This window comes from Bos javanicus, chromosome 1 (assembly GCF_032452875.1).
Source record: "Bos javanicus breed banteng chromosome 1, ARS-OSU_banteng_1.0, whole genome shotgun sequence".
In the NCBI taxonomy this organism is placed as follows: domain Eukaryota; kingdom Metazoa; phylum Chordata; class Mammalia; order Artiodactyla; family Bovidae; genus Bos; species Bos javanicus.
Window position 1 is genome coordinate 132,835,717 of NC_083868.1, and position 26,610 is coordinate 132,862,326.

Genomic DNA, 26,610 nt, shown 5'->3' on the forward strand with positions numbered 1-26,610 from the left:
AATCTCTTTGGGTATTCTGGGCTGTGGAGAACATATAGGGAACTGATTACTAGCTTGGTCTCTCCCCTTTTGATTCCCCCTCTTCTCCTCCTGGTCACCTCTATCTCCCTCCTCCCTCTTCTCTTCTCCATGTAACTCTGTGAACCTTTCTGGGTGTCCCTCATTGTGGAGAATCTTTTCTGCATTAACCTAGATGTTTTATCATCGGTGTGGTATGGATGGAGAAGTCTTGAGGCTACTGTAAGAATAAGACTGAAAACAAGAGGCAGGAGGCTTAAATCCAAAACTTGAGAACACCAGAAAACTCCTGACTCCAGGGAACATTAATCAACTAGAGCTCATCCAAAAACCTCCATACCTACACTGAAACCAAGCTCCATGCAAGAGCCAACAACTTCCAGAGCAAGACATATCATGCTAATTCTCCAGCAATGAAGGAACATAGCCCTGAGCATTAATATACAGGCTGCCCAAAGTCACACCAAACCCACAGACACCTCAAAACTCAGAACTGGATACTTCATTACACTCCAGAGAGAAGAGATCCAGCTCCACCCACCAGAACACTGAGGCAAGCTTCCCTAATCAGTAAACCTTGACAAGCCACACATCCAACCCCACCTATAGGGAGGAACCTCCACAATAAACAGGAACCACAAACTTACAGAAAGACCACCCCAAACACAGCAATCTAAACAAGATAAAAAGGCAGAGAGATATTCAATAGGTAAAGGAACATGATAAATGCCCACCAAACTAAACAAAGGAGGAGGAGACAGGGAGTCTACCTGAAAAAGAATTCAGAATAATGATAGTAAGAATGATTCAAAATCTTGAAAAAAAAAAAAATGGAGTTACAGATAGTCTGGAGACAAGGATTGAGAAGATGCAAGAAATGTTTAACAAGGACCTAGAAGAAATAAAAAAGTCAATCAATAATGAATAATGCAATAACTGAGATCGAAAACACTCTGGAGGGAACCAACAGTAGAATAACTGAGGCAGAAGATAGGATAAGTGAGGTGGAAGATAGAATGGTGGAAATAAATGAAACAGGAAAAAATTAAAAAGAATTAAAAGAAATGAGGTCAACCTCAGAGACCTCTGGGACAATGTAAAACACCCAACATTCAAATCACAGGAGTCCAAGAAGAAGAAGACAAAAAAAAAGGCCAAGAAAATACTTGAGGAGATAATAGTTGAAAACTTCCCTAAAATGGGGAAGGAAATAGCCACCCAAGTCCAAGAAACCCAGAGTCCCAAACAGGATAAATCCAAGGCGAAACACCCCAAGACACATATTAATCAAATTAATGAAGGTCAAACACAAAGAACAAATATTAAAACCAGCAGGGAAAAACAACAAATAACACACAAGGGGATTCCCATAAGGATAACAGCTGATCTTTCAATAGAAACTCTTCAGGCCAGAAGTGAATGGCAGGACATACTTAAAGTGATCAAAGTGAAAAACCTACAATCCAGATTACTATACCCAGCAAGGACCTCATTCAAATATGAAGGAAAAATCAAAAGCTTTACAGACAAGCAAAACCTGAGAGAATTCAGCACCACCAAACCAGCTCTTCAGCAAATGCTAAAGAATGTTCTCTACCCAGGAAATGCAGAAAAGGTTTATAAACTCAAACCCAAAACAATAAAGTAAATGGCAATGGGATCATACTTATCAATAATTACCTTAAATGTACATGGGTTGAATGCCCCAACCAAAAGACAAAAACTGGCTGAATGGAAAAACAAGACCCCTATATATGCTGTCTACAAGAAATCCACCTCAAAACAAGGGACACATACAGACTGAAAGTTAAGGGCTGGAAAAAGATATTTCACACAAATGGAGACCAAAAGAAGCAGGAGTAGCAATACTCATATCAGATAAAATAGACTGTGAAATAAAGCCCACGGAACGAGACAAAGAAGGACACTACATAATGATCAAAGGGTCAATCCAAGAAGATATAACAATTATAAATATATATGCACCCAACATATGAGCACCTCAATATGTAAGGCAAATGCTAAGAAGTATGAAAGGGGAAATTAACAGTAACATACTAATAGTGGGAGACTTTAATACCCCACTCACACCTATGGATAGATCAACTAAACAGAAAATTAGCAAGGAAACACAAACTTTAAATGGTAGAATAGACCACTTAGACATAATTGGTATCAATAGGCCATTTCACCCCAAAACAATGGATTTCACCTTTATCTCAAGTGCACACAGAACCTTCTCCAGGATAGATCACATCCTGGGCCATAAATCTTGCCTTGGTAAATTCAAAAAAACGGAAATCATTCCAAGCATCTTTTCTGATCACAATGCAGTAAGGTCAGATGTCAACTACAGGAAAAAAACTATTAAAAATACAAACACATGAAGGCTAAACAACACATTTCTGAATAACCAGCAAATCACAGAAGAAATCAAAAAAGAAATCAAAATATGCATAGAAACGAATGAAAATGAAAACACAACAACCCAAAACCTATGGGAATCAGTAAAAGCAGTGCTCAGGGGAAAGTTCATAGCAATACAAGCTTACTTCAAGAAACAAGAGAAAAGTCAAATAAATAACCTAACTCTACACCTAAAGCAACTAGAAAAAGAAGAAATGAAGAACCCCAGGGTTAGTAGAAGGAAAGAAATCATAAAAATTAGGGCAGAAATAAATGAAAAAGAAACAAAGGAGACCATAGCAAAAATCAACAAAGCTAAAAGCTGGTTCTTTGAGAAGATAAATAAAATAGACAAACCATTAGCCAGGCTCATCAATAAAAAAAGGGAGAAGAATCAAATCAACAAAATTAGAAATGAAAATGGAGAAATCACAACAGACAACACAGAAATACAAAGTCTCATGAGAGACTACTATCAGCAACTATATGCCAATAAAATGGACAACTTGGAAGAAATGGACAAATTCTTAGGAAAGTATAACTTTCCAAAACTGAATCAGGAAGAAATAGAAAATCTTAACAGACACATCACAAGCACGGAAATCGAAACTGTAGTCAGAAATCTTACAGGAAACAAAAGCCCAGGACCAGACGGCTTCACAGTTGAATTCTACTAAAACTTTAGAGAAGAGCTAACACCTATCCTACTCAAACTCTTCCAGAAAATTTCAGAGAAAGGAAAACTTCCAAACTCATTCTATGAGGCCTGCTGCTGCTGCTGCTGCTAAGTCGCTGCAGTCGTGTCTGACTCTCCCTGGGATTCTCCAGGCAAGAACACTGGAGTGTTCTTCTCCAGTGCGTGAAAGTGAAAAGTGAAAGTGAAGTTGCTCAGTCATGTCTGACTCTTAGCGACCCCATGGACCGCAGCCTACCAGGCTCCTCTGTCCTTGGGATTTTCTAGGCAAGAGTACTGGAGTGGGGTGCCATTGCCTTCTCCTCTATGAGGCCACCATCACTCAAATACCAAAACCAGACAAAGATGTCACAAAAAAAGAAAACATACAGGCCAATATCACTGATGAACATAGATGCAAAAATCCTTAACTATATTCTAGCAAACAGAATCCAACAACATATTAAAAAAATCATACATCATGACCAAGTGGGCTTTACCCCGAGGATGCAAGCATTCTTTAATATCCGCAAATCAATGTGATACACCACATTAACAAGTTGAATGATAAAAATCATATGATTATCTCAATAGATGCAGAGAAAGCCTTTGACAAAACTCACCATCCATTTATGATAAAGATCCCCCGAGAAAGCAGGAATAGAAGGAACATACCTCAACATAATAAAAGCCATATGTGATAAACCAACATCAAACATTATCCTCAATGGTGAAAAACTGAAAGCATTTCCCCTAAAGTCAGGAACAAGACAAGGGTGCCCACTCTCACCACTACTATTCAACATAGTTTTGGAAGTTTTAGCCACAGCAATCAGAGAAGAAAAAGAAATAAAAGGAATCCAGATTGGAAAAGAAGAAATAAAACTCACACTGTTTGCAGATGACGTGATCCTCTACATAGAAAACCCTAAAGACTCCACCAGAAAATTACTAGAGCTAATCAATGAATATAGTAAAGTTGCAGGATATAAAATTCACACACAGAAATCCCTTGCATTCCTATACACTAACAATGAGAAAACAGAAAGAGAAATTAAGGAAACAATTCCATTCACCATTACAATGAAAAGAATAAAATACTTAGGAATATATCTACCTAAAGAAACAAAAGACCTATATATAGGAAACTATAAAACAGTGAAGAAAGAAATCAAAGAGGACACTAATAGATGGAGAAATATACCATGTTCATGGATCAGAAAATCAATATACTACCCAAAGCAATCTGTAGATTCAATGCAATCCCTATCAAGCTACCAACAGTATTTTTCAGAGAACTAGAACAAATAATTTCACAATTTGTATGGAAATACAAAAAACCTTGAATAGCCAAAGCAATCTTAAGAAAGAAGAATGGAACTGGAGGAACTAGCCTGCCTGACTTAAGGCTACACTACAAAGCTACAGTCATCGAGACAGTATGGTGCTGGCACAAAGACAGAAATATAGATCAATGGAACAAAATAGAAAGCCCAGAGATAAATCCATGCACCTGTGGATACCTTATCTTTGACAAAGGAGGCAAGAATATACAATGGAGAAAAAAGACAAGTGGTGCTGGGAAAACTGGTCAACCACTTGTAAAAGAATGAAACTAGGACACTTTCTAACACCATACACAAAAATAAACTCAAAATGGATTAAAGATCTAAATATAAGACCAGAAACTATAAAACTCCTAGAGGAAAACATGGGCAAAACACTCTCTGACATAAATCACAGCAGGATCCTCTATGACCCACCTCCAGAGTAATGGAAATAAAAGCAAAAATAAACAAATGGAACCTAATTAAAATTAAAAGCTTTTGCACAACAAAGAAAACTATAAGCAAAGTGAAAGACAGCCTTCAGAATGGGAGAAAATAATAGCAAACGAAGCAACTGACAATTAATCTCAAAAATACACGAGCAGCTCCTACAGCTCAATTCCAGAAAAATAAACGACCCAATCAAAAAATGGGCCAAAGAACTAAACAGACATTTCTCCAAAGAAGACATACAGATGGCTAACAAACACAAACACATGAAAAGATGCTCAATATCACTCATTATCAGAGAAATGCAAATCAAAATCACAATGAGGTACCATCTCACACCAGTCAGAATGGCTGCTATCAAAAAGTCTACAACAATAAATGCTGGAGAGGGTGTGGAGAAAAAGAAACCCTCTTACACTTTTGGTGAGAATGCAAACTAGTACAGCCACTATGGAGAACAGTGTGGAGATTCCTTAAAAAACTGGAAATAGAACTGCCTTATGATCCAGCAATCCCACTGCTGGGCATACACACTGAGGAAACCAGAAGGGAAAGAGACACCTGTACCCCAATGTTCATTGCAGCACTGTTTACAATAGCCAGGACATGGAAGCAACCTAGATGTCCATTGTCAGACGAATGGATAAGAAAGCTGTGGTATATATACACGATGGAATATTACTCAGCCATTAAAAAGAATGCATTTGAATCAGTTCTAATGAGGCGGATGAAACTGGAGCCTATTATACAGAGTGAAGTAAGTCAGAAAGAAAAACATCAATCTAGTATACTAACGCATATATATGGAATTTAGAAAGATGGTAAGGATGACCCTATATACCAGACAGCAAAAGAGACACAAATGTAAAGAACAGTCTTTCAGACTCTGTGGGAGAAGGTGAGGGTGGGATGATTTGAGAGGATAGCACTGAAGCATGTATATTATCATATGTAAAGTGGATCCCGGTCCATGTTTGATGCATGACACTGGGTGCTCAGGGCTGGTGCACTGGGATGACCCTGGAGGATGGGATGGGGAGGGAGGTGGGAAGGGGGATCTGGATGGGAAACACATGTGCACCCGTGGCTAATTCATGTCTATGTATGGCAGAAACCACCACAATACTGTAATTAGCCTCCAATTAAAATCAATAAATTAATTTTTTAAAAAAAGAATAAAGTGAACCCCTAACTCATACTACATGTAAAAATATAGGTATATATGCAAAGAACTGAAAATGGGGTTTCAAACAAATACTTAAAATGCCAGGGCTCACTGTGACATTATTCACAATACTGAAAAGGTAAAAACAACCCAAGTGTCCATCAACAGAAGAATGATTAAATAAAATGTAGTATAAGGCTTCCCTGGTGGCTCAGTAGCAAAGAATTTGCCTGCCAATGCACAGGATGCAGGTTCAGTCCCTGGGTTTCGAAAATCCCCTGGAAAAGGAAATGGCAGCCCACTCCAGTATTCTTGCCTGGGAAATTCCATGGACAGAGAAGCCTGGAGGGATACAGTCTACAGGGTCATTGTCTGTCAAAAGAGACAGACACAATCTAGTGACTAAAGAACAAGTGTACACATGCCCTGTCATATATAAAAAAGATAAAGAACAAGAATTTACTGTACAGCACAAAGAATTACATTCAATATCTTATAATAACCTATAACTATCTAGACATCACTGGATAGTCAATACCGAAATCAGACTGATTATATTCTTTGCAGCCAAAGATGGAGAAGCTCTATACAGTCAGCAAAAACAAGACCAGGAGCTGACTGTCTCACATCATGAACTGTTATTGCCATTCAGACTTAAATTGAAGAAAGTAGGGAAAATCACTAGACCATTCAGGTATGACCTAAATCAAATCCCTTATGATTATACAGTGGAAGTGACAATAGATTCAAGGGATTAGATCTGATAGACAGAGTCCTGAAGAACTATGGACAGAGGTTCGTGACATGGTACAAGAGGTAGCAATCAAGACCATCCCCAAGAAAAAGAAATGCAAAAAGGCAAAATGGTTGTTTGAGGAGGCCTTACAAACAGCTGAGAAAAAAAGAGAAATGAAAGGCAAAGGAGAAAAGGAAAGACATACCCACTTGAATGCACAGTTTCAAAGAACAGGAAGGAGAGACAAGAAAGCCTTCTTCAGTGATCAATGCAAAGAAATAGAGGAAAACAACAGAATGGGAAAGACTAGAGATCTCTTCAAGAAAACTAGAGATACCAAGGGAACATTTCATGCAAAGATGGGCTCAATAAAGGACAAAAATGGTATAGACCTAACAGAAGCAGAAGATATCAAGAAGAGGTGGCAAGAATACACAGAAGAACTATACAAAAAGATCTTCATGACCCAGATAATCATGATGGTACGATCACTCACCTAGAGCCAGGCATCCTGGAATGTGAACTGAAATGAGCCTTAGGAAGTATTACTATGAACAAAGATAGTGGAGGTGATGGAATTCCAGTTGAGCTATTTCAAATCCTAAAAGATGATGCCGTGAAAGTCTTGCACTCAATATGTCACCAAATTTGGAAAACTCAGCAGTGGCCACAGGACTGGAAAAGGTCAGTTTTCATTCCAATCCCAAAGAAAGGCAATGCAAAGAATGTTCAAACTACCACACAATTGCACTCACCTCACACGCTAGCAAAGTAATGCTCAAAATTCTCCAACCCAGTCTTCAACAGTATGTGAACCATGAACTTCCAAATGTTCCAGCTGGATTTAGAAAAGGCAGAGGAACCAGAGATCAAATTGCCAACATCTGCTAGATTATGGAAAAAGCAAGAGAGTTCCAGAAAAACATCTATTTCTGCTTTACTGACTACCCCAAAGCCTTAGACTGTGTAGATCACAACAAACTGTGGAAAGTTCTTCAAGAAATGGGAATACCAGACCACCTGACTTGCCTCTTGAGAAATCTGTATGCAGGTCAAGAAGCAACAGTGAGAACTGGACATGGAACAACAAACTGGTTCCAAATAGGAAAAGGAGTACGTCAAGGCTGTATATTGTCACCCTGCTTATTTAACTTATATGCAGAGTACATCATATGAAATGCTGGGCTGGATGAAGCACAAGCTGGAATCAAGACTGCCAGAAGAAATGTCAATAACCTCAGAAACGCAGATGACTCCACCCTTATGGCAGAAAGTGAAGAACTAAAGAGCCTCTTGATGAAAGTGAAATAGGAGAGTGAAAAAGTTGGCTTAAAGCTCAACACTCAGAAAACGAAGATCATGGCATCCAGTCCCATCACTTCATGCCAAATAGATGGGGAAATAATGGAAACAGTGACAGACTATTTTCTTGGGCTCCAAAATCACTGAAGATGGTGATCGCAACCATGAAATTAAAAGATGCTTGCTCCTTGGGAGAAAAAATATGACCAATCTGAACAACATATTAAAAAGCAGAGACGTTACTTTGCCAACAAAGGTCTATCTAGTCAAAGCTATGATTTTTCCAGTAGTCATGTATGGATGTGAGAGTTGGACTATAAAGAAAGCTGAGTGTCAAAAAATTGATGCTTTTGAACTGTGGTGTTGGAGAAGACTCTTGAGAGTCCCTTGGACTGCAAGGAGATCAAACCAGTCCATCCTAAAGGAAATCAGACCTGAATATTCATTGGAAAGACGGATGCTGAAGCTGAAACTCCAATACTTTGGCCACCTGATGCGAAGAACTGACTCATTTGAAAAGACCCTAATGCTGGGAAAGATTGGAGGTGGGAGGAGAAGGGGACAACAGAGGATGAGATGGCTGGACAGCATCACCGACTAGATGCACATGAGTTTGAGTAAGCTCCAGGAGTTCGCAATGGACAGGGAAGCTTGGTGTGCTGCAGTCCATGGGGTCACAAAGAGTCAGACATGACTGAACAACTGAACTGAACTGACATATCACACACACACACACACACGTATATAAAAACTGAATCACTTTGGTGTACACCTGAAACTAACACAATATTGTAAATTAACCATAGTTCACTAACACAAAAAATGGTTAAAATGGCAAATTTAATGTTAATATATTGTACCACAATAAAACACATTTTTACAAAGCCTCTTCTAAAGACAAGGAGAAATTGCCATGGCAGAAACAAAAGATGAGACTGGGTCAAAAAGGGAAGGTGTATGCATCCCACACAGGGATGCAAAGGAAACCTAAGAAGGAAGAGAGTAAGGAGGGAAGTGGTAAGCAGAGTCCCCAGTCCCACCCTGAGCATGAGCATGGAATAGTCCCCATCACCTGATTGGGATTCAAGTGTGGCCATCTCACCAGAAAACTGTGCACAGCAGGATGCTGTTCACTTGTTACATATAACTCTGTTCCTGGCACCCCTGAAGGCACTAGCAATAAAACTATGAATAAGACACCAACACCCCTGGCCTCATGGAGCTCACAGTTCAGTAAGTTAGTCATAGCATAAACAGATGGACAGAAGGCAGACCTCTGAAGAAGCAAAGAGCTTAAAAGTTAAAAAGTAATCCATAAACATTTAAAAAACTAGAGAAGCATGAAAGAAGCATTTTCAGATGCATATGTTAATTTTGAGAAATTAAGAGAGAAAGGAGCTTCTGCAACATCTGTTTGAGTTTCTCTGGCCATAGAAGGCCTTGACTGAGGAAAAGGCAGAAGACAGGCACTGCGAGCGCAGGCAGCCCTGGCCCCCATCCGCTCCCCACCCCGATTTAGGTCTGTGTCTAGAGCATTTCCCTCCTACCTGAAGCCACCTTAGGTTGGTTGCCAACAATTCCAACAGTCCTCCCGTTCATTCTTGCAAAACCAACAATGATGTTCTTGGCATAATTGGGCATGATCTCAAAAAATTCTCGCTCATCCACAACCTGCAGGAATAAATTCACTCCTGAGCTCAAAATGATAAACAAGATATAACCACATTACAGAAAGTCAGATATTTGCAAGTTTCCAGGCAGGACAGCCGCTCCCCAGCACAGGTTCTCCCTGGGAGCAGGACAGCGGGCAAGGGTGGTGCCTCTTCCTTGTGCACGGCTGGGGGAAGACAAATCAGTGAGTGCGCCCTTCTTTTTAAAGGTTCTATTTAACTTGGCATATTTAATATATTTTTTTACCTTATTTTGAAATAATTTCAAACTTACATAACAATTTCCAGAATAGTACAAAAAATTTAAATATTCTTCACCCAGATTCCCCGTTATTAACGTTTTACCAAATAAGCTTTATCATTCCCTCTCCCTATCTAGCTACCTTACTCTTCTCCTAGTCTCTCAAGCATATAAGTGTGTATATGTATTTACTACTATGTATGTATACACAAGCAATCTTTTTTTCTGAATTTTGAGAATTACAGACATGCTGCTTCTTTACCTCTAAGTACCTAAGTTGTCTTATCTCCTAAAAATAGGAGAGTCTTCTATGTAACTTTAATGACATTGTCAAAATAAGGATGCTAATATTAATAGATTATCATCTATTATATAATCTTATTCACATTTTGCCAGTGATTCCAATAACACCTCTTACAGCAACAAAAGTCTGGTACTTTTAGTGGTAATGTCTCTTTACCCTAAATTTTTCCTTTAAATTTTTCCCCTCTATTTTTGTCTTTCATGTTCATAACATCTTTGAAGACTACAGGTCGGTTATTTGGTTATTTGGGTTTCATGTTTGTTCATGTTTAATTTCAGCCTAAGCATTTTTGGCAGAATATCACAGAAGTGACCCTCTCAAGTGCATCACATCAAAAGGCACACACAGTCAATTTGCCCATTAATAGTGGTGAGATATGCCAGGTTTCTCTCCTGTAAAGTCACTATTTTTCCACTTGTAATTAGTATTTTGTGGGGAAGTATTTTGAACTTATGTAAAAATCCTATTCTTCATCAAGTTTTTACTCAGGAGGTTTACTTAACATTCATGGATGAGTGCTCAGTCACTTCAGTCGTGTCCGACTCTATGCAATCCCATGGACTGTAGCCCACCAGGCTTTTCTGCCCATAGGATTTCCCAGGTGAGACTGCTGGAGTGGGTTACCATTCCCTTCTCCAGGAGATCTTCCCAACTCAGGGATTAAACCCACACCTCCAGCACTGGCAAGCAGATTCTTTACCTCTGAGCCCCCAGGGAACCCAAATTACTGCCACAATAACCGTCAAATGATTTCTCTAACCCCATTTTCCTTCTCCACTTATTACTTGGCATTCTACTGTTAGAAATGTCTTTGCCTTTCCCATTTACTACTGGAAAATCCACAGTGTGAATTTACAGATTTATATTTTATTGTGTGGATTACAATCTTTACCAACATTACTTTATGTTCGAATGTTCCCATATTTGACAGTGAGAGCTCATTCAAGATAGATTCTATGCCCTTTTGATGTTCTCCATCGTTCTTTGAGCACTACCTTACATTCTGGAATTACCTTACTTTCAGGTTTATCTCATAATTTTTTCCTGCCCCAAATGTATAAACAGCCATTTTTCCAAGAAGCCCAGGTCCCTGCGGTGGAGAGATGGGGTAAATAATTACTTCCAAGAAGCTATTCCAGAGCAAAGAGATAGGAAGTCCACAGACATACACATATACACATTTCTGTGAGTAATATGAAAATCAGGAGTTCACACTGATAACTTCATTCTAGTTCAACTCCAGGGTTCATTCTAGTACCTCCCTTTCCATACCTCTTTCTCCTACGGTGGAATCTAACTCCCTTAACCTCAAAACATTTATTCAATATGCAAATAAAAATGAAATAGTTTCAGAATTCATATGACTGCCAAATACACACACACACAGAAAATATAACTTCAATTCAGCATTTCCTTATTTCTGTCATTACACTAAAGATATAGAGTCAAAATACTGTGTTCAAGTCATTCACTTGAAACTCATGTTCTTTTGTTTTTATTTCAAAGGTTAACCACCCAGTATTGATTTTATTTTTTAATATGTAAACATTAACATAGTTTAAAAATGTCATTCCCAATCTCTTCCACTCATCATGTTTTGAATGTCATCATTTTCTGGATTTATGATTTGTGTGTGTATTGCAGAAATGAGTAGATACATTTATAACATTTTGATTCCCCTTCCACCTTAGACAGAGAAATACTCCCTCTTGCACTCTGAGTTTCTTCAATTAATATATCCTGGGAATCACTCCACATGAGCTCAGAGGGCTCTGCTGCTGCTGCTGCTGCTAAGTCGCTTCAGTCGTGTCCGACTCTGTGCGACCCCACAGACGGCAGCCCACCAGGCTCCTCCATCCATGGGATTTTCCAGGCAAGAGTACTGGAGTGGGGTGCCATTGCCTTCTCCATCAGAGGGCTCTACCTCGCTCTTTTTCACTCCTGCATAGTCTATGTGTTGTTTACATTATTGTGAAACTGACATTCAAGTTGCTTAGAATATTTTGTAATCATAAATAATGATGTAACAGTAGCAACCTTGTTCATCTATAATTTTGTATGGTGGGAAGTGTATCTTCAAGGTAAATCCCTAGAGGTGGGGCTGCTAGGGCAAAACCTCAAATATTACCATAACCCTTACCAGCAATATATCAGAGTGTCTACTCCCCACAGACTTACCACAGAAAGTATTTCCAAGTTTTTAGTTTTTGGCCAATTTGACAAAGGAGAAACAATTCAGTATAATTTTAAGTTGCATTTCTAGCATTATGAGTAAACTTAAACATCTTTCTAAAATGTTTAAGGTCAATTTCATATCTTTTTTGTGTGTGTGTGAGCTATCTATTCATGATTTTTTTCCTGCTTTTTATCAATTTTAGTCTTTGTTCTCTTAATTTTTTAAACAGTTCTTTACATTTTAGAGTTCTCGGTCCTTTATTTGCAATATATGTCACAAATATTTTCTCCCAGATTGTTGGTTGTCTTTTTTTTTTTCTCTTGTGCCACACCTCAGGGCATGTGGGATCTCAGTTCCCTGACCAAGGATTGAACTCCAGCCCTCTGCAGTGGAAGCAGAGTTCTAACCGATGGACCACTAAGGAATTCCTGGTTGTCTTTTTAACATTCATGTTTTTATTTGGCTGCACTGGCTCTTAGCTGCAGCACGCAGGATCCTGATCTTTGCTGTGGCATGCAGGATCTTTCAGCTGTAGCATGCAAACTCTTCAGTTCCTGCATGTGGGATCTGGGTCCCTGGCCAGGTACTGAACTCTGGTCCCCTGCACTGGGACTGTGGGATCTGGTTCCTGACCAGGGACTGAACTCTGGTCCCCTGCACTGCGAGTGTGGAGTCTCTGCCACTGGACCACCAGGCAAGTCCCATTCCTGGATGTCTTTTAACTGTATGTACTTTTTACTATGTGGAGTGCAATTTTTAAATGTTTACACAGTCAAATTTATCAATTTTTTAACTTAAACTGCATTTTAAATCAGTTCAAAATCCTTTATCTTCTCCTAGAGAAATTGATCCACGATTTCTTTTAGTACTAATTCACTTATATTTAGTTCTCTGATCTATTTGTAGTTTATTTTTGTATATGGTATGAACTAAAAATATAATTTTATATTTTCCTAACCAGCTATCTGGGCTTGCCTTGTGGTTCAGCGGTAAAGAATCCACCTGCCAATGCAGAGACGCAAGTTTGATCCCTGGGTCAGGAAGATTCCCTGGAGAAGGAAATGGCAACACACTCCAGTATTCTTGCCTGGGAAATCCTATGAACAGAGGAACTTGGCGGGCTACAGTACACACGGTTGCAAGAGTAGAATACACCTTAGGGACTGAGCATGCAACCAGCTATCCAGTCACCTAGCACCATTATTTTTTGGGGGAGGGCCATTTTCTTTTTCTGAATGCAGGCCCTCAGCAGTGAGAGAGTAGAGTCCTAACCACTGATCTGCCAGCAAATTCTTTAGCACCATTAAAAAGCTAATCTTGCCCTGAGAATTTGACATAATAGCTTTATCAGATGTGCCTGAACTCTGTATGTACTTGAATCAACTTCTAGTTTTTCTTTTCTATTCCACTATTTATGTGTCAAGACTATACTGTTTTAACTATAGCATGCTTTAATAAAGGATATGGCCATAGTTTCTCTTTTAACATTTTTATATTAACTCAATATCCAAGATCAAGGGATGTCTGCATTTGTTTAAGCCTGTATTCATGTTACTAAATATTTTATCTTTGTTGTTGTTCAGTTGCTAAGTTGTGTCCAACTCTTTGCAACTTCATGAACTGCAGCCTCTAGGCTTCCCTGTCCTTCACTATCTCCCAGAGTTTGCTCAAACTCATGCCCACTGAGTCAGTGATGCCATCCAACCATCTCATCCTCTGTGGCTCCCTTCTCCTCCTGCCCTCAATCTTTCCCAGCATCAGGGTCTTTTCCAATGAGTCTGCTCCTTGCATCAAGTAGCCAAAGTACTAGATCTTCAGCTTCACTATCAGTCCTTCCAGTGAATATTCAGGGTTGATTTCCTTTAGGATTAACTGGCTTGATCTCCCTTCTGTCTAAGAGACTCTCAAGACTCTTCTGCAACACCACAATTCAAAAGCATTGATTCTTCGGTGCTCAGCTTTCTTTAGGTCCAACTCTCATATCCGTACATGAATACTGGAAAAACCATAACTTTAACTAGATGGACCTTTGTTGGCAAAGCAATGTCTCTGCTTTTTAATACACTGCCTAGGTTTGTCATTGCTTTTCTTCCAAGAAGCGAGTATCTTTTAATTTCATGGCTGTAGTCACTGTCCACATTGATTTTGGAGCCCCAAAAAATAAAGCCGGCAACTGTTTCCACTTTTTCACCATCTATTTGCCATGAACTGATGGGACCGGATTCCATGATCTTAGTTTTTTAAATGTTAAGTTTTAAGCCAGTTTTTTCACTCTCCTCTTTCACATTCATCAAGAGGCTCTTTAGTTCCTCTTCTCTTTCTGCTATTAAAGTGGTATCATCTACATATCTAGATTGTTGATATTTTTCTCAGCAATCTTGATTCCAGCTTGTGATTCATCCAGCCCAGCAGTTTGCATGATGTACTCTGCATAAAAGTTAAATAAGCAAGGTCACAATATATAGCCCTGACCTACACCTTTTCCAGTTTTGAAAAGGAGTCTGTTGTTCCATGTCCAGTTCTATCTTTACTGCTATGTAAAAGGAGTTTTTACACTACCATATACAATTGATTATTGTTTGTGTATATGAACACTATTCCTAGGTTAATTTTATATCCTGTTCCCTATTTATTCTATTTATCACACATCCTCTAGGATCTTTAGCATATTATGTCCTCCACAAGCATAGGTTAAACTTTCCAAAGCTTTTTGCCTCTAGTTGACTTTCTTGCCGAATTGCATTGGCTGATACCTCCAGTACAATGTTAAATAATAGTGAAGATGGACAGCATCCCAGATCTTAGTGTATTTCCATATCAAGTAAGATGCTTGGTTTTGAAGAAGTATATATTAAAGTCTATCATGTTAAATGTTCATCAATTCCTAGTCTCTTGTGTGTATTAGGTGTTGAACTTTCTTAAAAGCTTTTCTCAGCATCTATGAAAACAACTACATGATCTTTCTTCCATCTTTTAACAGAGTATAGCACAGATTTTCCATATAACCAACCTTGCATTCCAATAAATCCTACTTCCTTAAGGTATATATTAACACAGTGTTGGAATCTGTTAATTTATTTGGTATTCTTGCCAAGTGATGGTAAGTAATGCCAATCTGAAATGTTTTTCTACTCTACATCAGATTCAAGTATCAATGCCATACTGGCTTCATGAAAAGAATTTGTAAAGGGTGTGTGTATGTGTGTGTTTAATGTCTAGTCTCTGAAACAATTTATGTAGCATTGTCACTCTTTAGTCTTTGAAAGTTTCATAGAATTCCCACATGAAACTATCTAGGCCTGCTGCTATTTTTATGAAACAACTACTATGTAATTGGGTCTACTTAGGCTTTCTATGTCTAAGAGGGTCAGTTTTTGGTAAATGTATTTTCCAAATAAAATGTCCAGTTCATCTCACCTCTTGTGATTTTGAAATTTCTTATATTTCCTTTGCACTTTTTTGTTTTTTAATTAATTTATTTAATTGGAGGCTAATTACTTTACAATATTGAGGTGGTTTCTGCCATACATTGACATGAATCAGCCATGGGTGTACATGTGTCCCCCAATCCTGAACGCCCCCCTCCCACCTCCTTCCCCATGCCATCCCTCAGGGTTATCCCAGTGCACCGGCCCTGAGTGCCCTGTCTCATGCATCGTACCTGGACTGGCAATCTATTTCACATATGGTAATATAAATGTTTCAATGCTATTCTCTCAAATCATCCCACCCTTGCCTTCTCCCAAGAGAGTCCAAAAGACTGTTCTTTACATCTGTGTCTCTTTTGCTGTCTCGCATATAGGGTTATTGTTACCATCTTTCTAAATTCCACATATATACATTAATATACTGTATTGGTGTTTTTCTTTCTGACTTACTTCACTCTGTATAATAGGCTCCAGTTTCATCCACTTCATTAGAACTGATTCAAATGCATTCTTTTTAATGGCTGAGTAATATTCCATTGTGTATATGTACCACAGCTTTCTTATCCATTTGTCTGTCGATCGACATCTAGGTTGCTTCCATGTCCTGGCTATTTTAAACAGTGCTGCGATGAACACTGGGGTACACATGTCTCTTTCATTTCTTGTTTCCTCAGCACGTATGCCCAGTCATATGGCAGTTCTATGTCCAGTTTTTTAAGGAATCTCTACTGTTCTCCATAGTGGCTGTACTAGTTTGCATTCCCACCAAAAGTGTAAGAGGGTTCCCTTTTCTCTGCACCCTCTCCAGCATTTTTTGTTTGTAGAGTTTATGACAGCAGCCATTCTGACCAGCATGAGATGGTACCTCATTGTAGTTCTGATTTGCATTTCTCTGATATTGAGTGATGTTGAGCATCTTTTCATGTGTTTGTTAGCCATCTGTATGTCTTCTTTGGAGAAATGTCTGTTTAGTTCTTTGGCTCATTTTTTGATTGGGTCATTTAACTTTTCTGGAATTGAGTTGCATGAGCAGCTTATATATTTTTGAGATTAATTCTTTGTCAGTTGCTTTCCCATTGTGAAGTCTGTTTTTTCACGTTGCTTACAGTTTCCTTTGTTGTGCGAAAGGTTTTAAGTTTAATTAGATCCCATTTGTTTAATTTTGCTTTTATTTCCATTACTCTGGGAAGTGGGTCATAGAGGATCCTACTATGATTTACATCCTGCTATGATTTACATCAGAGAGGATCCTGCTATGATTTACACCTGCTATGATTTGCCTGTGTTTTCCTCTAGGAGTTTTATAGTTTCTGGTCTTACATTTAGATCTTTAATCCATTTTGAGTTTATTTTTGTGTATGGTGTTACAAAGTGTTCTAGTTTCATTCTTTTACAAGTGGTTGACCAGTTTTCCCAGAACCACTTAAAAGATTGTCTTTTCTCCATTGTATATTCTTGCCTCCTTTGTCAAAGATAAGGTGTCCATAGGTGCATGGATTTATCTCTGGGGTTTCTATTTTGTTTCATTGATCTCTATTTCTACCTTTGCACTTTTTACTTGTCTTTTTAACTTGTCTAGTAGTTATTCTATTCCATTAGCTACAGTTGTTTTTCTATATCCTAAATCATAAAATTTCTGCTTTATTATTAAATTCTTAGAATTCTTTAGAATATTTTATTTTTCCCCAGCTTTTTGAGTACAGAATTTAGTTTCTTTTCCTTCTTTCATTTTTTACTAAGCATTGAAGGCTATACATTTTCCTCCTCTCACAGAGAGTATTCTGTAGATATTGATATGAAGTGGTTTTTTTTTTATCTTGATTCTCTTATAATTCTGTCATGTGTGCAAGTTAAATTGCTTCAGTCATGTCCAACTCTTTGAGACCATGTGGACTATAGCCCACCAGGCTCCTCTATCCATGGGGTTCTCCAGGCAAGAACACTGGAGTGGGTTGCCATCCCCTCCTCCAGGGGATCTTCTTGACCCAGGACTCAAACCCACATCTTTTACATCTACCTACACTTGCAGGTGGGTTCTTTATCACTAGCACCACCTTATAATTCTGTCATTTTGGCTTATATTTTCTCCTTTTATCCAAGAATTAACAGAAAAATTATTTTCAAATGAGTATATTTATTGTTATAGCTATAAATTTCTAGTTTTGATCAATGTTGTTTATAATATTTTTGCTTTATGGGCTGCTAGGATGCTTTCTTTCTGACCAAATATGTGATCAACTTTTGTAAATGTTCCACACGCACTTGAGTATAAGATTCATTGCCTTTTGCTGCTGCTGCTGCTGCTAAGTCACTTCAGTCGTGTCTGACTCTTAGCGACCCCATGGACTGCAGCCTACCAGGCTCCTCCGTCCGTGAGATTTTCCAGGCAAGAGTGTTGGAGTGGGTTGCCATTGCCTTCTCCTCGTTGCCTTTTACCAGGCTGTAAAGTCTGAAATACATTCATAATATCTATCTGTGATGTTACTTAGATCTTCCATATATTAATTTTTCTGTCTATTTCATGTACATTGTGCTAATTATGGTGTGTTTAGTTGTTTCTACCTATGTCTACTTAAATATCCTATAGCTTTTCATTTTCAAAGATGGCAGTTGTATCATTTAGGGAATAGATCTTTCTATCATTGTTGTGGACTGTGGCTTTTAACATTTGAAAATGTCTTTCCTTGTCACAGTAAATATTTGAATTTTACATCATCCAATATTAGGCCCACACATACTTGCTATTTCTGTTCTCCTGACATACCTTTGTGCATCCCTTATGTTTAACTTTTCAGAATCACTTTGTCTCCTGTACATCACATACAGATGGTTTTACTTTATGAGGTATATTGAACATCTTTTTCTTTTAATAAATGAGATGAATTTAATAAGTTAAGCCATTCGTATTTATTGGTATTTCAGATTTTTATTCTTATAATTATTCTGTTTATTATGTTGTATTTGCCATTCTAAATGATATGTTTTATGTTGTTATTTTAAAAGATGTATATTTTTGATCTAGTGGTTGCCACTGCAATTATACCTTTTTATTGCCTTCAGTCTGTTTCCCCATTTAATATCTTTATTAACTGAGCTGTCTACTTTTAAAATCTGCTGAGCCACAACTATCAGTGAACTTATTGTTATACTCTTTCCCTCATCCTTCTCTTTCATCTTTCAGTGGCATTTTTTCTCCAATTGAAACACTCATTCCCAACCCAGTTTTAGCCTTATAATTAAATAAGTACCATCAATCCCTTTGCTAAAATTTCTCCAGTTATCTCTTGGTTGGATGAATCTCATCCTCTGGTAGCTTCAAGAAACACCTGGGAATACAGAATTCCCTCTGTTTTACCTATTTAAAACTAGTTTTCTCTAGCCTTCATACATGAACATCAGCTTGGCCAGACAAAATCCTCAGTCCCATACTCTTTCCTGCAGTCTCCAGAAGTGTTTTTCTATTGTTGTCTTGCTTTCTTGTTGCTTTGAGAAATCTGCTGCTACTCTAGTCCTTCTAACCTTGTAAGTTTTCATCTTTTTGCCTCAAAGTCCTGTTTGTACATGCATTATGTGCTCAGTCATGACTGATCTGAGGATTTTTTTAATCTAATGGTTATATGTGGATATTAACTAGTTTCATCATTCTTGGTTAATTTTCCCATATACTCAGTGGGAGTTTGGCTCTGGGTCTTATTTCTGGAATGCTTTCTTGGATTACAGTTTTACACATCAATTCTAGTCCTGTTTGTCCTTCGTCAGACCCTCCAGTTATATGTATGTTCAGTCTTCTTTGCCACTTTAATCACTTGTTTTCTGATTTTTTTTTCTACCTTTCTCTTTATATTCTTGGTTGTCTTCCCCCTTTCTTCAACATTCCTTATTAAATTTCATTCAAATTTTCTCCCTAGAGCACTTTATAATTGTCTTCATTTCTGATATGTGATTTTGTTCCTCACATTTTAATTCAGTCACCACTAACTTTTACTTCTTCCTATTTTATGTCTATTCCGTTATTCGTTTCTGATTTTTCACAATTCAAATGATTTGAGGCTACTGAACACAACTGCAGGGTGATCATCTGCTGAATGAACTCTTACTCTGAAAGGAGTTTTGTTGAGGTTTTTCACTTTCATTTTTGGTTTTCTAATTTTAGTAGCTTTATATAGATAAACTACTTGTATCTGAATGAACAGGTTGGCAGTTTTGATGGTGAACAAGTTTCCCAGTTCAAGAGCACCCTCTTCTGTCAGTATAACAAAGTGTTATTTAGTTAATGGGTGTCTTGATATTAGAGTGCTAGGGAAAGGGGTATGACGACCTTCAAATTTTTGTTTTTATCTTGCAAACACATAAATTTATCTCTTTCTTTATTCTTCCCTCATTTCATAATTTCCAAAGGTGCCTCAATAACCTCAGATATGCAGATGACACCACCCTTATGGCAGAAAGTGAAGAAGAACTAAGGAGCCTCTTGATGAAAGTGAAAGAGGAGAATGAAAAAGTTGGCTTAAAGTTCAACATTCAGAAAACTAAGATCATGGCATCCAGTTTCATCACTTCATGGGAAACAGATGGGGAAACAGTGGCTGACTTTATTTTGGAGGGCTCCAAAATCACTGCAGATGGTGATTGTAGCCATGAAATTAAAAGATGCTTACTCCTTGGAAGGAAAGTTATAACCAACCTAGACAGCATATTGGAGAAGGCAATGGAAACCCACTCCAGTACTCTTGCCTGGAAAATCCCATGAACAGAGGAGCCTGGTAGGCTGCAGTCCATAGGGTCGCTAGGAGTCGGACACAACTGAGCAACTTCACTTTCACTTTTCACTTTCATGCATTGGAGAAGGAAATGGCAACCCACTCCAGTGTTGTTGCCCGGAGAATCCCAGGGATGGGGAGCCTGGTGGGCTGACATCTATGGGGTCGCACAGAGTCGGACACAACTGAAGCGACTTAGCAGCAGCAGCAGCAGTAGCAGCAGCAAACAGCATATTAAAAAGCAGAGACATTACTTTGTCAACAAAGGTCTGTCTAGTCAAGGCTATGGTTTTTCCAGTAGTCATGTATGGATGTGAGAGTTGGACTATAAAGAAAGCTGAGTGCTGAAGAATTGATGCTTTTGAACTGTGGTGTTGGAGAAGACTCCTGAGAGTCTCTTGGGCTGCAAGGAGATCCAACCAGTCCATCCTAAAGGAGATCAGTCCTGGGTGTTCACTGGAAGGACTGATGTTGAAGCTGAAACTCTGATACTTTGGCCACCTGATGCGAAGAGCTGACTCATTTGAAAAGACCCTCATGCTGGGAAAGATTGAGGGAGGAGGAGAAGGGGACAACAGAGGATGAGATGGTTGGATGGCATCACTGACTCAATGAACATGAGTTTGAGTGAACTCAGGGAGTTGGTGATGGACAGGGAGGCCTGGCGTGCTGCTGTTCATGGGGTCGCAAAGAGTCGGACATGACTGAGCGACTGAACTGAACTGAAAGGTGCCTCTCTCTTCCTTTAAATCTTTTCTTCCCAAGAAGAAATACCCTTCTATGACTGTCTTCTTGATTCTTGTACATGTTTAAATTTCCCCTCTGAACTAACTCTTCTAAACTAACAGGACTCTTTTCCAATATTTTCACTCTTACAGTGAACTTTCTCTCTGAGTGGTTTCTTCTAAATACCCTTCTCTTTCTTCTGAGCAACATCTCGACACTTTTTCTAGCTCTCCACAGAGACTTATAGCCAAAACTCAAGAAATAGTCCAACTAGAAAGTGGTATTTATTGTTCCACTCATTTTTATAGTAAGTTTATGGTTTCCTGTCTTCCAGTTACAATAAATGCATGGAGTTGGTAAGTTTTTTTTTTTCTTCTTATTGACCTACATACAGTTTTTCAAGGATGTGTACAGTTTTGGATTTAGAAGACCATGACTACCCAGAAATACCACCTTCCCCACCACCTTTTTTTCTTAAAAAAAAAAAAAAAAAAATTTTAAGACTTTTGTTCTCTGGCCAAATTCCATTACTGGCCAAATAGCCATTCTGATCCAATGGATACAGTCACAAAAGCATACTGATACACAAAGATGTTTTCTGCATCACTACTGTAAAAGCAAAAACTACAAAAGATTAAACTATCAGTACAGTGATGCTTAAATAACGTTCCATCCATACAATGGAATAATATACATTCATCACAATGAATAAGGTAAATTTGTATGCCATGATTGGGAAAGAAAGTGAAAACCAGCAAGGTATGCAAGTGTCTGTAATAATTTTTTTCAGTTAAAAGTAAATATATTGACACATATTTGTCATATAATTTGTTTTCTGAAAAGATACACAAGAAACTTAATAGTAGTTACCTCTGAGAAAGACTGATAAGGAGAGAAAAAATTTGCATTTCACCTTGCATGTTTCTATACTGTTTTCTCCTTTGTTCATATTACTTACTTTTATTTTAAAAGGATTAAGAGAGTGTAGCAGAGACTCCTAAGTATCCACCAAAAATCCAGCTTCCATTTCTACCACTGTAACAGAAACGACGGCCAAATGGCCCTATTTCCTAACCTTCCCTGCAGTTTTATGTGATTTTATCAAAATTAAAGAAAATATATATTAGACTTCTGGTTCAAAAATCTGAGAAGGGGAAAAAATGATTAAATGAAAGGAGAAAAGGAGTTAATATAAAAGCAAAAAAACAGCCTTAAAAAAGAAAAAACTCTGAAAGTTGACCCTTCAAAATACCTTAATAAAATATTTCAACTACTAGGTAACTATCAAGAAAATACAGAATACAAAATGTCAGAGGAGAAAACTACTGAAACGGATTTTGCTGATCTGAGACTATATAACCCTACATAACCCTATGCAGGTAAAATTAAAAATCTGGATGAAATAGAGAGTCACAGAGAAAAATTTATATACTTTACCAAAAGGGACCCCAGCAAAGATAAAGTTTAGAGACATTAGCATTAAAGAGCAGAGGAAGTTATCAAAAAGCCACTCCTCCATCAAAAAAAATAATAATAAAGCATTAGGCACTGACAATTTTATGACAATTTCTCCCACATTTTTAAAGAGGAGAAAATCCCAATGCTATTTCAGTTGTTCAGTCCATGGAAAAAGAAAGAAAACTTGCACATTCTTATTATGGCACTTTATGAACTGAACTGTGTACCCCCTCCCTCCAAATTCATATGTTGAAACCTAACACCCAGTGTGATTATACTTGGAGACGGGACCTTTAAGGAGATAAAGTAAACAAGGTCATAAAGATTCAGGCCCTAATCTGAAAGGACTGGTGTCCTTTTAAGAGGAAGAACACTTGGGCAGCGTTCACTCAAGCTCCGTGTATGCACGACTGTGATGTGGGCTTCCACTCTCAGTATGGACTCAGAGACGCGAAAGTTTTGTTTTCTTTTTTGCCAAAATCATATAACAGAATGATCATATCAGAACTATTTGCAATAGCCTCAAACCAGAATTATCCAAATGCCCATCAACAGTAGATAAACTGTGGTCTGTTCATACAAAAGATGAAGAACCACGGCAACAATATACACTGCACCAATGCAGACAAATTCCAATTGTCATGTTGAATCAAAGTAGCCAGACAGGTAAGACCACACACTACATGACTCCATTCCTATAATATACAAAACCAAGAAAAACTAAACTATGCTATTAAAAGTCAGGATGGTGGTTTCCCTGAGAGGTTTAGGGGGAAACAGTGCCTGGAAGAGAACACCAGGGAGGCTTCTCTGTTTCTCTATGTGATGCATTTGAGCTACTCTACATAACTTTGCTTTGTTTTTAGAAGACTTGTAATTGTTAAAAAAAATAATAATAATAATAATGGTTACCTCTGTAACTATACCCATGTAATGCTCTTGGTCCCCTGGAATTAGCAATTGGAGAAGTCATCAGGAGGGCTGCCATTCAACAGAGGGACAAAACCAGAAGCCAGGTTCCAGAGAGGAATAAAGGAAGAAGAGACACGAGGAGATGAAGGAAAAAGGGAGAAAAGACTGTGGACAGCAGTTAAGCAGAAATACAGGTAAAGAGGGGCACGTTTTAGCAGACAAGAAGTCCATACATGTTCAAACACATTGACTGCCCAGAGGAAAGAGTTATGAGAGGGAGAAGTTAAACCAGGCAAGAAAGCAAGAGGCCAGATAGACAGGGATGAAGCAAGGAGCCCCGGTGAAGGCACCTCATTTCCTGAGCCTGGGGAGATACGATGTAGGGGGTTGGGAAGGGATGGTGGAGGGGAGAAATGGAACCTATGGGGCTCGAGGAACCTGATGCTCTTAATTTTCTCCATAAAGGAAATGCCAGTGTCATGTGATCCGAGTGCAGAGTAGACATGAAAGTTAGGGTTTGGATCAGGAAGAGTGAAGAAGATAAGACCAGGGGCTGAGGGGAGGTTCACAGCACATATTCAAGCCAGGGGCCAGAGAGGCACACCGAGGGCCCAGCTCAGGCTGGAGCAAGGCTCCAGGGCTTCCCCCCAGCAGGCTAGCAACACGGGTGGATGGGCAGATGACTGCAGCCTTGAACCAGGGATGGTGCTCCATAGGATCAAAGGAGAATCGGGGCACTGATAACAAAGATCCCATTTTACCTTATTCACTGTAGTTTTGGACCTAAAATTACCCATGCTGGGTATGCTTTTGTTCTCTGAATGTCTTACCCGGAGGTGAGGTTGCCAAGGTAAAGTTTTGTCCATCACAGTGTCACTAAGAACAGGGCAGAGTCCAAGCTGGGCCAGGAAGGAAGTTTCCAGAAAGCGTGGAGGGCTCCAGAAGAAAGGGAAGGACAGAGACAGTGAGAGACAGACAGGACAACTGCGAGGTGCAGAGAGTAGTGAAGGCCAAGGTCAGAGGAGGGCATGCTGGAGGAAGAGGGCTCACATGGTGCTCAGCAGGCAATGATCCCGGCAACAAGGATCAGCTGCTGACTCACGCCGGCTTCCCAGAGCACAGGGGAGAAGGAACAGGTCCCTGGGGGAGCCAGGGCCTTGGGAGAGGCTGTCCCCACAGAGCCACCTGGGCTGAATTAAGCAAGAAGAGCTGAGAGCTCAGAGCACACAGGGAAGCACACAGAAAGGAGGGAGACAATGGCCATGGACAGGCGCCTCCAGTTCACTCCAACACTGTCCTCTTCACTTAATGAGCCAGGAACCCACTACACCAAGAAAAAGGTACAAAGGACTCCTGTGCTCCTCAGACCTACAAACATGTCCCTCAACTATGTCACAGGATGCCTCGTGAACTCTCCTTTCTCTAGAGAAACAAAACACCCTCTGAGCATGAGACCCCAAACAGAAGTGTGTGAAGAGTCAACCCACCTCAGCTCCAGGCTCTGGACACATGGCCCCACAGAGTGCCAGCTCAGGACCTCTGGGCTCTGCTGGCCCAAGTGCTGCCCCTCCCTCAGGTCCATCTAAGCCAGTAGGGTGGCCACACCCGCTGACTCTTCCCACAACATGTTCCTCAGTGCCCTGGCTCTGCGCCACCCCATGCCCTGCCTGTGGTGCCTGCTCTGAAGGCGTGTGGGTCCTGCACTTCCTCACTGAGCCAAAGCACCAGGACATGCACACTGCCAAGCCAGCAGACAGACAAACAGATGTGGGACTCACAGCATGTATGATGTCCACCATGTTGTAGGCTTTGGTAGATTCCAAAGGGACAATTGTGTCAAGCTCAGGAACCAGACGGTCACTTTGGGTAGAAAGAGAAGTAGATTTAATCAACATGGAAGAGCCGGTTGCCTTCTGTGGGTGGTGGGGGATAGGAGAGGGAAACGGGGGAGACAGAGTGTGTAGGGGCTGGACTGATTTTGTCTCTGCTGGGCTTGCAAAGCAGTCCCCAAAGATACATTCCTATGCTACCACCACATTAAAATGAACCTGAGCTTGATATTAACCCAGAAGATCTTCCCATTTTCATTTAGAGGGAAAAAAACGAGCTTATTTCCCTAAATGTGGTGATGCCTTCATTTATCCTCTGAACACTTCCTACATTCCAGGGACTGTACAGGGCACTAAAAGACATGTAGTGAACAAGACAATGCCCGTCCAATTTGTCTTGTGGGAACAAGACAATTCCCACGCTGGGGTTTTGGGCATCACCCCACCCAGTAACAAAGGCCTCCTTTACTGTTCATTCACTGTTTACTCAGACACATACAGCTTCCCTGGGACTGAAGAGAAAGCAGCTATGGCTGGGCCAAAGCAGGCTATTCAGACATGTGTAGGCCCTTGGTCTGTAACACCTTCAAAGATGCCCTAAACTTTTTGAGAACCCACACACAGTGCAGAGGCTCGGAAAAGGAGACTGTGCCCACTGCTCTAGGCCTTGTGACCACCCTCCCTTTCATGACCACACACAGTGGGCCACTGGTCGGGTCCCCTGAGGAGTAAGGCAGGCAGACAGGGAGGGGTCCTGGGGACATGACTCTTCAGAGCAACTCTGGCCCAGACACAGCCCAGAAGGTGGGAGCCCAGGTCCACCCACAGCGGAGGGTCTGAAAATGGCTTCTTCTCAAGGGGCACAATTTCAAATCCTTCTGCAGAAGTCGTGTAAGCCAAGTGAGCGCTTCAAAATCAGAGAGGAAACAAAGTGGAGAAGTAAGCCGCCAGAGGTCTGGAGCAGTGGTTCCCCAGCTGGGCGTCTGGTTTACTCTGTGGCGTGCCCCCACATCAGACAGTGGCCCAAA

General features: G+C 39.6%; 1 protein-coding gene across 2 annotated transcripts in view; it reads right to left on the reverse strand.

Annotated features, from left to right (window-relative positions):
* Positions 1-26,610, reverse strand: part of PCCB (propionyl-CoA carboxylase subunit beta) — a 95,897-nt gene that overhangs the window by 24,634 nt on the left and 44,653 nt on the right. For both annotated transcript variants that reach the window (XM_061427707.1, XM_061427712.1), the window contains exons 9-10: positions 25,532-25,613; positions 9,626-9,749 (exon numbers count right to left, since the gene is read on the reverse strand). In XM_061427707.1, the coding sequence (XP_061283691.1) occupies positions 9,626-9,749; positions 25,532-25,613 (206 nt within the window). The remainder of the gene's footprint in view (positions 1-9,625; positions 9,750-25,531; positions 25,614-26,610) is intronic.